General features: G+C 46.5%; 1 protein-coding gene across 2 annotated transcripts in view; it reads left to right on the top strand.

The window, feature by feature from the left end:
• Positions 1-4,281: 4,281 nt before the first annotated feature.
• MTMR10 (myotubularin related protein 10) overlaps positions 4,282-13,667 on the top strand; it is a 45,091-nt gene continuing 35,705 nt past the window's right edge. Inside the window, exons 1-2 of one of the 2 annotated variants that reach the window (XM_081227302.1) lie at positions 4,758-4,926; positions 5,468-5,528. In XM_081227302.1, coding sequence (XP_081083428.1) covers positions 4,867-4,926; positions 5,468-5,528 — 121 coding nt within the window. In that variant the 5' untranslated portion in view covers positions 4,758-4,866. Of the gene's footprint in view, positions 4,927-5,467; positions 5,529-13,667 lie in introns of both variants that reach the window. The other variant, XM_081227305.1, reaches the window with a different exon arrangement.

Raw genomic sequence — 13,667 nt, 5'->3', positions numbered from 1 at the left:
AAGAGTTCCTACAGCAATATTGTTCCACCCTTCAGACCTCACCAGGAGCCCTTGCACTCTCAAACACCACTTTCTACTTCACCTGCTCTTCTCAACTTGACTGGCTGGGCCAGTAAATACCTTCTGGCTATTTGGGGATTCTTCAGATGCCTCATTGATTCCCTTTGCTGATATAACAAAGGTCTTGTAAGTACTATGGTTTGCTCCTACTTGCCTATATTTTGGAAATCATAGGGATACCATTCCATTTAGATTTGTGGTTAATGTTGTCCATGGGCCTCTGGTTTTGCTTTATAGTTCCTTTCTCTATTTTCATGGGGAGACTGAATAATTATGCTGCTGTTGTCATCTTCCCAGAATTCCCCCTCAAGAAACAGATTTTTTAAATGACTTAATAGTCATCTTCCAGGACCATATACTCAGGCAATGGTATAATTTTGTAGACATGATACTTAACCACTGTACACTACCTCTCCCACTGCTACCACCATCACCTTCTTTTATCTGGACTCTTCTGATAGCCCCCAACTAGTCTTTTTACTGAAAGTAGGGTCTGGCTGCTCATTGCTCTAAAGCTAATAAGGGGGCAAGTTGGTGGAAAGTTTGCTTGATTTCAGAGGCCAGCAATCAGGGGTTGGGGGAGAGGGCAGACTCCTGTTCAAAGGCCGACCCCCCCCACTGGGGGGGTGAGAGCTATAAAAGCCAAAGGAGGGGACTACATGTAGAAACAGCACAGGCAGCTCTGACAGTCATCTTGAAATTGGTCATGGGGTGGTCTGATCAGCGTCATCTTGATGGCTTTCAGTACAGTTATTCTTTAGTTCCAGGGTCGGTTTGTTCCCATTTCTCTGAGGGCAGCTCTCAGAATTGTGGCAGCTTATGTCATGGCTACAGCCTGGTCATCATGTAGTTAACTTCTTCCACCTGGTGTGGGTTTCAGTAGCTATAAGACAGCTCACAGCATATGGCTCAGAATATTATCCATAGCCCTTGAGGAGGAACTAAAGGTCCTTGACTTTGCTTAATGACTAAACTATTACTATTTTGTCCTGTTTGATTGTTTTCCTTTGCTTCTGCATTTTCTCACTTCTCTGATTGAATTTATTCTTTGACTGAAGTTTTCCTGCAGACAAAAGGCGGGCTGAGGGCATGGGGGGCGGGCATAGACCATAGGGTCCTGCTCCATTTCAGTCTCACTGCTTCTACCACGCTGTACCTCTACAGCAGGGGGAGTGATTATTTCTAAATGTCAGATCACGTCATTCTCAGCTCAAAATGTTGCAGAAGCTTCTCAATTTTTCAGGCCCTATGTGATCTGGCTTCTTTTTCTCTGACCTCTTCTTCCACTAGATTAGGCTGCTCTGAACACACCAGGCAGGTTCGCACCTCAGGGCATTTGCACCGCTAACCCCTCTTCCTCCTGATCTCCACCTGGCTTGCTCCCTCACTCCCTTCCGTCTCTGCTCAAATGTCATCTTAGGGGCTTCCCTGGTGGCGCAGTGGTTGAGAGTCTGCCTGCTAATGCAGGGGACATGGGTTCGAGCCCTGTTCTGGGAGGATCCCACATGCCGCGGAGCAACTAGGCCCGTGAGCCACAACTACTGAGCCTGCGCGTCTGGAGCCTGTGCTCCGCAACAAGAGAGGCCGCGATAGTGAGAGGCCCGCGCACCGCGATGAAGAGTGGCCCCCGCTTGCCACAACTAGAGAAAGCCCTCGCACAGAAACGAAGACCCAACACAGCAAAAATAAATAAATAAATAAGCCAAGCATTTGAAGCCCTTTAAAAAAAAATTTAAAAAAAAAATGTCATCTTATCAGAAAGGCCTTCCCTGACCACACCCCATCTCCCATCGAAAAACAAAACCCTCATCTTCTTCCCATTTGTTTTTCCTCATGGTACTTGTTATATATTAATTTTTTATATCCTTCCACCTGGAGTGAAAGTGCCAGGAAAGTAGAAACTTTGTCTTCTTAGTGACCCAAGTCGTTTTTAGCACAGAGCTAGCAAGCAATACAAATTTGGTAACTGACTGAATGAATATATTAATTACCTAGCACCTAATAGATATTCAAGAAATGTTAGCTCTTTTTTTCCTCTTCACAGGTAAAAGGAAATGATCTGTACAGAATGCCAGTATCCCCCATGATAGAAGAGCCAATACTGGAAACAGAGTCAGAAAAATAGGGGACATCAGAACCAAAGAAGGAGACAGTCAGCTATTTCGAATGCACAGAGTATCAAGGAGATCAGGACTAGTGCTAGGAACTGCATGTATTCTCCCAAAAGTCAGACGTTGAAGCCCTGACCCCCAATGTGACTGTATTTGGAGGTAGGGCTTTTAGGAGGTAATTAATTAAATGAGGTCATAAGTGGTGGGGTCCTAATCCAACAGGATTAATGCCTCTATAAGAAACACCAGAGTGCGCTCTCTCTAATACCCTGCACCCGTCCACCACCAACCCCCCACTCTCAGCTCTCTCCACTGTCTGCAAGCCAGACAGAGAGCTCGCACCAGAATTCCATCTTGCCTATACTTGACCTTGGACTTCCCAGCCTCCAGAACTGTGAGAAATAAATTTCCGTTATTTAAGCCACCTAGTTTGTGGTATTTTCTTATGGCAACCCAAGCAGACTGATACAATTACATAACTGAAAAGGCCTTAAAACTCAGGGTAAGTCTGGACAAATCTGGAAATCAGAGTTTTTCCACTTTTCGACTGTATGGTCACTTATTAGAGTTGTAGATCCTAAGAAAACCTGTAGGGCAAAAGCCAAATTATAGTAAGTCATTTCAGTATAAAGATCCACATATTCCTTGAAGAGTATTTGTGGGAAAAAATACATTTTGTCTAGTTTTATTGAGATGTAATTGACATACATCACCGTATAAATACAGTTTAGGGTATATAGCCTAATGGTTTGACTTGCATATATTGTGGAATGATTACCGCAATAAGTTTAGCTGGCATTCATCAGCTCATGCAAATACAATAAAAAGAGAAAGAAGAAAAAAAAAAACGCTTAGGATTTACTCTCTTAACTTTCCTATATAACAGACAGCAATGTTAATCATATTTATCATGTTATACATTACATTCCTAGTACTTACTTATCGCCTAACTGGAAATTTGCACCTTTTGACCACCTTCCTCCAATTCCCCCTCCTCCCACGCCCTGCCTCTGGTAACCACAAATCTGATCTTTTTCTATGAGTTTGGTTTTTTTTAATCCATTTAATGTAGAGAAAACACGGACTATTCATAAAAAGGTGTTAAATGTATGTGCACAACACTATCTTTAGCATCTATAACTCAATGGGCTTAACATTTTAAAGTATGATTGTGGTTCCCGGTCAAAATGGAATCATATGGCACTCAAACAAGTTAACCAGAAAGATCAGTGGCGTTCTGGATCCAGGATAAATTATTTTCCAAAAAAACGTAACTTTTGAATCTTTGTTTAAATTTTTTAGTGTTTCCATTAGCAACACTTGTCAGTATGGTTGTGATTCATATGGGCACATTGGAGCTTCCCTGTGACATTAATTATAATATGCTGGATTAGGGATTTATTCTTTAAAGCATAAGAAAAATCTAGTCTCAACTAATAGATTTACCAAAATGAAACATCACTAGCCCCCTTACCAAAGGCTGCTCCAGTTCGGAAACAAGCTAAAGAGTTCAGAAATGCCCTGCGCTTGATATGCTGAAATTCGCCGGTTCTTTGCAATTAACGGGTAGATTATTCGGTCCATAGCCTATTCGGTCCACACCGCTAAGGCCTGACTCTTGCTGGGCTTTTGATCATTTATTTGCTCATTGGTATTTTTATACGTGAGAATAGGCACGAAGAGAAAGGAAGGTAACTTGCTTAATATCTTTATCCACATTAAAGTTTAATAAAGAGGGTAGAAGTTAAAGTAAATGAAGGAGTCCGGGTTGCCTGGCAACGTCCTCCGTCAATAGCCTCAGCACCCCGTGGAATTGAGCAGGACACCCCAGTCTCAAAGCTTCCCGCACAGACAACCGTGTGATGGGAGAAAAATCTCCCCCAGTGTCGACCTTGAAGGCACCGCGCTGACCGTCTGATCCCAGTCACTGCCGGCTGTCCCGGGCCGCCTTCCCGGTGCCCGTCCCTCACACAGCGTGACCGGCTGAGCCCAGGGCTCCAGAGTCCCCTCCCCCCGCCCCGGGCTCCTCCCGAAGAAGGAAAACAACACTGGTCGCGCGAGCTGGAGGACTAGCGAGCAGCGTCCAGGGGGGTGTCCCGGGGACAGGGGTACCGCGGGGCAGTCGGCACGGAAGCTTGAACGAAAGCCGGGGCCGCCTCCCGAGACCCCTATGACCCCCGCCGGCCGCCGTAGGTCCCTGCTGGCCGCTGTGATCCCCTCGGGCCGCCCTCCGCGGCTCCTATGACCCCCGCGGGCCGCCGTACGTCCCCGCGGGCCGCTGTGGACCGTGCCGGCCGCCATAGCAGTGCTCCCACCCCCGCCCGGACCGGCCTTTCAAGATGGCTCCCGCGCCCCGCTCCCCCCCGGCGCTCTCGCTGAGGGCCGAGCAGCGGCGCAAGGCGCCAGCCTCGCGTTCCGACTCCCGCGCGGCCTAGAGGCCGGCAGCGGCCGGCCGCCGGCCTGCGCGCGCCGTCTCTCGGGGCGGGGCGGCACGCCGGGCCCCTTCCGGGGATGGGCCCGGGCTCCTCCCCGCTCGGGCGGGCGCTCAGCCGTGTCCACGCCCGTCAGCCCGACCGGCCCGGCTGGCCGCAGACCGAGCCCGGGCGGCCGCACGGGGAACTCTCAGCCAGCGGGCGTCGGGAGGCGGATCCCGGGCCCCGACCGGGACGGGCCGAGCCGAGCAGGAGGCGGCACCATGTTCTCGCTCAAGCCGCCCAGACCCACGTTCAGGTCCTACCTCCTGCCGCCGCCCCAGGTAAACGGCCGTCTCCCTGCGGCGCCCTCTCCTCGCGTTTCCGGGGAGCCGAACGCAGGCAGGCCCAGGAGACTGCCCCGTCCCCCGTCCCCCCGGACCCCGGCGCGGGGAAGCCGCTTTCCCGGGAGCCCCGCTGGCTCGGTGGAAACTTGCAAAACTCCGCCGCAGCCGTTCTCGGCTCCGAGACGGGACTCCAGGGAGCGATCGGAGTTGGGATTTATTTAGCCCTTCGCCTGGCGGCGGTCCCCGCCGTGACCGCCGGCAGGATCGCATCGCCTGTGGGCACCTAGTGGAAGGGGTTACCTACCTGTCGTAAATGTGAACATCTGGAAGCGGCACTGGCGGTTGTAGTATTTTTATGGCCAGACTCTCAATTCCATCACGAGCAGATCCTTACAAGAGTTCGGTAAAAATGTGTAAGAATTTAAGTGGGGGGATACGTGTCTGTCGCCTGTGTCATCACCTAGAAAATAAAATTTGCTTTCATCGCTCAGCCGGGAAAAAAGTTTTGATTTTGATTTGTTTTGCTAATGTATTTCAGACTGACGATAATATTAATTCAGAACCGAAGATTAAAAAACTGGAGCCCGTTCTTTTGCCAGGTAAACATGAGTGTTCTAACAGATACTTTAGTAATGTGTTTTGGCCTAAGATTATTCTACCAGCTAGTACCATGTGGTTAACTTTCCTCATTTACTTTAAACTTTAGCCACTTAAAAATCTAACGACTGAGGATGGAAAAAAAAAAAAACGGATTGGTTAGAACTAAAGGACAGCAACAAAAAGTAATGATTAATTGGTGTTTGTCCTTGAAAACTGAAGCATCGTAGAAAACTGTCAAGAATACCACTACCTTATTTTCTTTTCGTCTCCTGAAATGTTCTTTTTTAAAGCGATCATGAATTGCTTAGGTGGTGAAAGGACTTTTTGCCCTTCTTGTCCATCTGCAATTTCATGCATTCATGGTTAATAATCAAATCACATTTCAGTAGTATACAAAGCAACTTTTATTATGTCTGGGTCTCTATACCAATAACAAAGCTTAGTGAACTTTGAATTACTTACTTGGCAATTGTTTTTTGAAGGTGTCAGCTGTGTTTGCAAATCTTGTTTCAATTTAGAATAGGGTTTCCCGACAGAGACACTATAGACATTTTGGGCCTGATAATTCTTTGTTGTAGGGTTGTCCTGTGCATTGCAGGATGTTTAGCAGCATCCCTGGCCTCTACCCCCTAGATGCCAGGAGCACCACCTCCTCTACCGCCTACTTGTGGGAACCAGAATGTCTCCAGACATTGCCAAACCCTTTTGTTAGGGGGTGGGGGGAACCCTAGGGGCAAAATTTTCCCCCTGTGGAGAAGCACTGGTTTAGAACAAAATTGACATTAGAAGACCTTAGAGGTACAGGTAAGAATTGATGGTAAATCGGAGATTAGTTTTAAAGCATATAATGCATTTATTTGATTGGTATTTTGAGTTGTATAATAATTATATAACAGCTAGGAAGTCAGTTGTTTAATCTGATTATTGGGGAAAGTAGCCAGGAAAGCCTCTTTTAAACATGAAATATAATCAAATACCAGTTTGTGTGGCTACTATCAACATTTTAAAATCTCAGTTGTTACTTAATGCTAAATCTGATAAAATGATTAGAACTCTATAGGTAGTAATTGAACAAATAGGGTAACTTAAAATTTTGTGCTTTAAAATGTTAAATATTAAGTAGGAACAAACAAATTTAAAACATAAACCTATGGTTCCCTATTATAGATGTTAACTCTTAAAATTGTTTTAAACTGTATTTGGGAGTTAGTTATAAATATTTTCCCTTTATTTTGTTAATGCTTTTTAGCCAAACAGTGTGTACTAAATAATCCTTTGTACTTGTCCTCAAAGTGAACAATAGAATTAATAAGTAACCTTTGCTCCCTGTGCCTGCTCTGTTTTGGTCTTAGTCACTCCAGGCATTTAAACAACCCTGTGGCAAACAGTGCTCTTCCTGAATGAGTGCCTGTGAGCTATTGAACTTTGGGTCCTTTTACCCTGAGCAGGCCCTGTTCTTTGATTCCCCCCTTCTGATATTTGATTTGATTTGACACTAATAAACCACATGGTCTTAGCTACAAATGACAGTGCTTGATTTTCTTTAGTTAATTTCTATATTTAAGCTTTGCTTGTGAAATTGTTACTAAATATCAGTAAGCTCAAAGAACTTTACATTGAGGGATTATCTGTTCTATAGAATTAACTAAAAACTTACCTTTCTGTTAAAAAGTCAGCGTTTTCTGGGGAAGTTGTAAACCCATTTCCTGACTGTCAGTGGTTTACTTGTCTTAGAAATCATAGCTAAGTCTGGATCCCCTGACCCGTGGTAGCTTTTCTTCACTGGCTCCGTGTGTGCATACGTGATGGCTTTGGCACCCAGCATTCTGCTTGCACCTAACCTATTCCTCACAGAACATTTACTCAATGCTAAATTAGTGTGTCTTTGCCCTCCTTCCCCACCCCTTCTGTTCTTACCTTCCCATCCTGGTCTTCCCACGCTCTTCCCGTTCTTTCTGTCTGACCCCCCCATCATGGTCTCTGTGCCCTGCTTCACCACTAACCTCACCAACTCCTGCTAGAACCTCTGTTGCTCCCTTTTCAGCCTGTGAAATCTGGAAGACAAGTGGAGAGTAACTGAAGCATTGGTGATCTATAAGACCTGGGCTGCGCTAGGGCTTTGCCTAAGAGGGCTTCATATTATAGTTCTGGCCTTCATTATAGTCAGAAACCAAGAGAAAACTTGGCCAAGTCACCTGCGGCTTTGCACAGACACGCGAAACAAGGAAGTAATTGTTCAGAGGTATAGTGTTGGATGTTATGCTTTGGCAAAATGCCTTGGGTTCAAGGATATCCTACTTCAGTTGCCCAAAGTTTGAACTTTTAATTCAATAAGCAGATGAAAATTGAAACAAAATCAATTGTTTATTTGCAGTTACCAAGTGCTCTGTTGAACTTAACGAGGCTGAATTTAAAATGATCTTCAGCTTTTATTAAACAAAGAAAACAGAAGAAATTGACTAGGAATTTAATTTAGATTGTGGTTTATGTTAGTAATATTCAGCTTGCCTGGTTCATGAAACTCCTTGAGATGGAGATTGTATCTAATTCAGTTTTGTGGTACCCAATGTCCAGCATAGTGCATCGAGATGCTGGTTGAGTGAATGACAGTGAAAGGACCCCTCAGACCACCTGCTTATTTTTAATTTTATTTATTATTATTATTTTTTTTTTGCGGTATGCGGGCCTCTCACTGTTGTGGCCTCTCCCGTGGCGGAGCACAGGCTTCGGACGCGCAGGCTCAGCGACCATGGCTCACGAGCCCAGCCGCTCCGCGGCATGTGGGATCTTCCCGGACCGGGGCACGAACCCGTGTCCCCTGCATCGGCAGGCGGACTCTCAACCACTGTGCCACCAGGGAAGCCCAGACCACCTGCTTAAATTGTTCCTGTAGCCATGCGTGCGTGTGCACATACACAGACAAACAGACCAACTCTCAGGTTTAGGAGGAAGGAGGAGACTCTTACTTTATGCCCTGTGTCTTGCTCTCTCCCAAAGCCACACTTCTCAAGAAAATTGTTCCTGAGCCTAGAACTGAAATACAGCGCTCTGTCAAAGCACCTGGCCTTTGCCTAGGCTTTCTCTTCACCTTCCCGTCATTACCTGAATCTCATTCTTTAACTATTGTGTTGTGTGTGTAAAATCACCCCAATCCTTTTGAAAAGAGGGAGAGTATGAATTTTAACCTGTGTATGTGTGTGTGTGTGTTCCAGCATATATTTGTGAGAGCAGGTGTTGCCACACTAAGCTTGTGTCTGTTTGGGTAGCTGCTGGGCTGGTGGATCCATTCACTGAGCCTGTGAGTACCTCCTGGGTTCCTGGCTTCATGCTAGCTGGAAGGTGCTGGAGGAGGAGTGGGCTTGAATCGCAGCAGGGCTGGGGCAAGCTCCATGCTGCCTGTGGACAAGGCAGAAGACTGTGACCTGGACCAGTGGTTCCCAGATTCTAGTCATGGCCTGGCTGGCATCAGATCTGGATGAAGTTTTTATCAGCCCTTGGTCAAATTGAGAAAATAAGAAAAATGCAGCTTTTTTCCATAAAGCTAAATTGATTTGCTTTAAATTCCGAGATTATGTCCTTCCAGCTTCTTTGGTGTAGATATGTTCTTCTATTTGTAGCTGTGACTTTAAAATGGTTTTTAAGTTAGCCCTTGTGTAGGTTCCCTGAATTACTTTTGTAGTATACCTGATTTGTGGAATCTGAACTGGAAGTCACTCCATGAAATTATTGTAACATTATAGGTACAATTTAATGAACACTCACACAGAGAACATCAGTTGTTTTATCTGCCTGGAGTCTTTCCACCATCTTCTGAAAAATGCACCCTCTCTCTTCTGACAAATTCTCCTTCCCTTTCTCCACCCAGCCCGGGGTTCTCGTGTGGCCAGCAAAGATGATAACCCACCCCCAGACTGCTAGCGTGAGCACAGGTTTGCCTCTGGATGTTTTCAGATTGGTACTGAGGAAAGAGATCCTTTTCTATAGCGCCATCCGTGGCTGAAGCACCAGCAAACTTGTCCAAAAGAATGATGTCACGTGTTGAGAGCGGCAGAGGCAGAACCCCGAGGGAGAGTTCTGATGGTCCCATTTTCCTTGAAGTCCAGCTGACACCAGAGCCACAGAATTTTTCTTTTTGCCAAGCTAGTTCCGGGCATGTTTCTGACACTTTCAACTAAGATCCTTAACTAATATATGATATAGCTTACAGGTTACTCCTCATGACAGCCCTGTCAGGAAGGTACCAGTTGAGAAAACTATACAAGTCATAGAGGTTAAGTAACTTGCCCAGTGTTGCCCAGCCAGCAAGGGCAGAGCCAGGATTAGGAGCCCGACTCCCAGGCTGTGCCTTTAACCACTGAGCAGCAGGGCCCGCCTGACTGTGCTGACACCAGGGTCCAGATCGATGCTGTGGGATTGGATAGCGGGTGGGTTGGATGTCGTCCTAGAGGGCGTGCTCTGTCCCCGGCTCTGCCCTTTCCACAGCAGACAGATCTGACCCAGCTTGACAGGCAACTTTCAAACGATTTCAGCTGCCAGAAAATGGAATGTCTCGGGAGTCAGTGGACTTCCTGTCTCTGGCCGAGCTGAGCAGAGGCTGGTGGAATGCCAACGGCTTTGTCGTAAGGGGATGAGATTTGCAGCGAGTGGGGCTCGGTGGGCTTTCTCTCCTCTCTCTCTCTCTGGGACATGATTTTTTTTTTAATATTTATTTATTTATTTTGGCTGCACCGGGTCTCAGTTGCGGCACACGGTATCTTCATTGCGACATGTACACGGGATCTAGTTCACCGACCAGGGACTGAACCCGGGTCCCCTGCATTGGCAGCGCGGAGTCTTACCCAGTGGACCACCAGGGAGGTCCCAGGGACGTGATCTTTTTAGAGATCTGTGGGGTGGGAGGGGGACGGCCTGAAGTGCTGTGGCCACGGCCTGAGTTGATGGTTGAGTGGGTACTGACTGCTCGTTCCGTACTGCTTGGTAGAGGGGGAGCAGCCGAAGAAGAGGGCTCCTGCCCTGAGTCTCAGTTCACTGGCAAGTGCTTCAGTGGAGGAGAGCTGAGGTTGTGCAGGCTCGGAGGAAGGGCACCTGAGCCGCATTTGGGGAGGGCCTGGCTGTCGGGAGAGGACTCGTGCTCTGCCCGGTGGTGCCCGCTAAGACTCAGCCTCTGTGCACAGGCGAGGGTCGGCTCGGCCCTCCCTCTCCCATCTGCAGTGCCAGCAGCACTTCCATTAGGAGATTAGCTAGTAGATCGATAATGAATGCGCTGATTGTCCGAGTCTTTTGTAATCAGATCAGAAAGGGATACGACCTAGGGCCATCCAGAAAATGAAAATAGCCATTGTTGGGCAGCTGTCTTGTTTATTGCTTTTTTTTTTTTTTTTTTTACATGTTCACTGTTTGGACCATTTATGTACTACTGTCCTCTACCTCACTGTACATCTTATTTCCTCAACTAGATTGTGAATCCCTTAAAGCAGACTGTCTCTTTCAGATGTTTTTTGTTTTGATTTGGTTTTTTGTAGATAGGCTTTAGAGATCCTTGTAGACTGAATTTCATAGTATTTTAATTCTTAGATACCCTGCTTTTGAAAGACAGAAGGCCTTGTAACTGCTCCTTGGAACCATGAACGGTTTAACCAACTGTGGTGTCTTAGCATTGGGTCTGTGCCTCACCTGGACAACCTTCTTCTGAGGGTTTGGAGCCGTTCATTCCTCCAGTGCCTGTTACAGGACCTCCGGTCACCTCCTTACTCCTGACCTTGCAGCTCCTGCTCAGAAACTCTTCGTGAACCCCCTTAAGGAAAATCCTGCTTAAACCAAAAATAAAATCCAAAGTCTGTAACCTCTGTAGTTTGCTGACACTCACCTTGCTGACCTCTGCGCTGTTTCCCAATGTTGATATCTGCTTCACTCAGACCCAGATGCCTTTTTCCTTATTCAGGCCTTTGTTTTTGTGATCATGTGTTCTCTCTGTCTTAACCCTCATCTGCCTTCAAGATTTTCCTCTGGTCTCTTCCTGAGGTCTGTACTGCTGACCTTCCTCCAGCCCCCATCGTGGGTAGCTCTTACTGGACGTGGTACTTGATTCTGTGCTTTTTTGTATCGTCCGTGACCCTGTGAGTACCAGGAGCGGCCTCCGATGTCTTGTGCTCATCTTGTACAGAGTTTCAGCTTCCCTTAGTAACTGTTAGGCCACTTTAATTCCTGAAGTTCACTGCAGCTCAGGTGGCACTTGGACTACCCTGGCTTTAATGTTGGAAGTCCTGCACGCCAGGAATCCCCAGTCCCAGGCTGTCTGGGATGGTCACTCACTGAATGTAAAGCCACAGACTGAGCTATGCCTTGGGCCTGTGCACATTCCATAGGTTAATTAGTTACTGTGTACAGTGAGGCTTTGTCTTAAACTATTTTTCAAGCTAAAATTTATGGGAAAAATTATTTTAATTCATCAAACATGTATTGACTTTCTAAATGTGTAAGGTATTATGAAAGATAATGTGACATAGTTTTTAGTTCTCAGGGAGTTAAAAACTTCCCTAGCTATACCATTTGGAGACTTATTAATTTTAATTATATTTCCTTTCTTATTTATCTTTACAGATGAAAGGGTCTCGAGAAAACAAACTTTGATGATTTGTTGATTCCTTCCCAGGTTATAGTAGAACATCTTGGCCCATCATCTTCTAGTTTAGACAGTTTTTTCTTTGGTGCTTTTTGCATACCCTGCACTGAAGCTCGCTTCCTGCTTTTTCTTTTGTGCGGCCCCCGTTGCTTCCTGCCCGTGGTGTGCTGGCAAGTGCCTGGTGCTGAGGGTCCTCTCACATGGCTGGCAGCACACTGCCCTCCTGCCGGAAAAGCCCAGGAGGACGGTCTCTGGGAGCTTTGAAGCTTCAGTTCCAAGTTTCCTCCTCAAGGTCACTAATTTAAAATGTAGCAAGAACCGTCTGGTTGCTCTTCTGTTTCTGCATCTGTCCCCTCTGGGAAGAGGCACTGTGAATCCCCTGTTTCTCTCCCGCCTGTGAGCTGGTTTCCTGGCCCACAGGACTGCAGTTCATGCCTGGCAGTAGCTGAGGACAGTTCCTACCCAGGGTTCCCGCTTTTTTTATAAAGTGTGAGCAGAGAGCCGTGCTGCATGATCCATGTATTTTATTTTATTTTATTTTTATTTATTTATTTATTTTTGCGGTACGCGGGCCTCTCACTGCTGTGGCCTCTCCCGTTGCGGAGCACAGGCTCCGGACGCGCAGGCTCAGCGGCCATGGCTCACGGACCCAGCCGTTCCACGGCATGTGGGATCCTCCTGGACCGGCGCACGAACCCGTGTCCCCTGCATCGGCAGGCGGACTCCCAACCACTGTGCCACCAGGGAAGCCCGATCCATGTATCTTAGAGAGTGGTTCCATGTGAACAAAATGTAGTGTCATCAACTAAAACTCAAGCCAGGTTAACTTGGCGCTTATTTTATTACATGCTTATGATAATAAGAAGTCCCAGTTCAGCATCTCCCCGGAAGTGCCCTCCTTTTCTTCTTTCCCTCCATCCCACCCTACTTCTTTCTATCCCACAGGCCCATTTCCACTCTCCACTTAGAAAGCTACGTAACAGTTTTCCTTCAAAGACCATAGCCCAGTGGGTCCCTATTTTACTGTTGTTGCTGTTGTTTCATATATTTCTTGTCCATCTTCTTTTCTTTAGTAGTTTTATTTTTAAATAAACTTGGATTTGTAAAAGGGTACAGATAGTTAACACATACTCTTCACCCAGCTTCCCCTAATGTTAATATCTTATAACCTCGATAAATTTAGCTGAACTAAGAAACTAACAGTACTATTAACTAAGCTGCAAGTTTTATTGACATTTCCCTAGTTTTTTCACTAATGGCCATTATTTTAGCGCCCCTGCCAGGACACCATGTCTCCCTAGTCTCCAGCCTGTGACAGTTTCTCCATCTTTACTGATGGCTGATGAATTCTTTCATCTTGGCTCCTCTATCCTTTTGAAATGTTCTTCTCTCTCTCTCTCTCTCTCTCTCTGTCTCTCTCTCCCACCCCCATTCCCCCTCTCTTTTTCCCTTCCCTACTTTCTGGCATTCTGGAACTATCAGAAGCTCCAGATTCAATATGTCTTTCCTCTGCCCC

The sequence above is a fragment of the Mesoplodon bidens genome, assembly GCF_964165515.1.
Source record: "Mesoplodon bidens genome assembly, chromosome: 3".
Taxonomy (NCBI): Eukaryota; Metazoa; Chordata; class Mammalia; order Artiodactyla; family Ziphiidae; genus Mesoplodon; species Mesoplodon bidens.
Note: the sequence above shows the minus strand (reverse complement) of the source record. Positions and strands in the feature narration are given on the sequence as shown.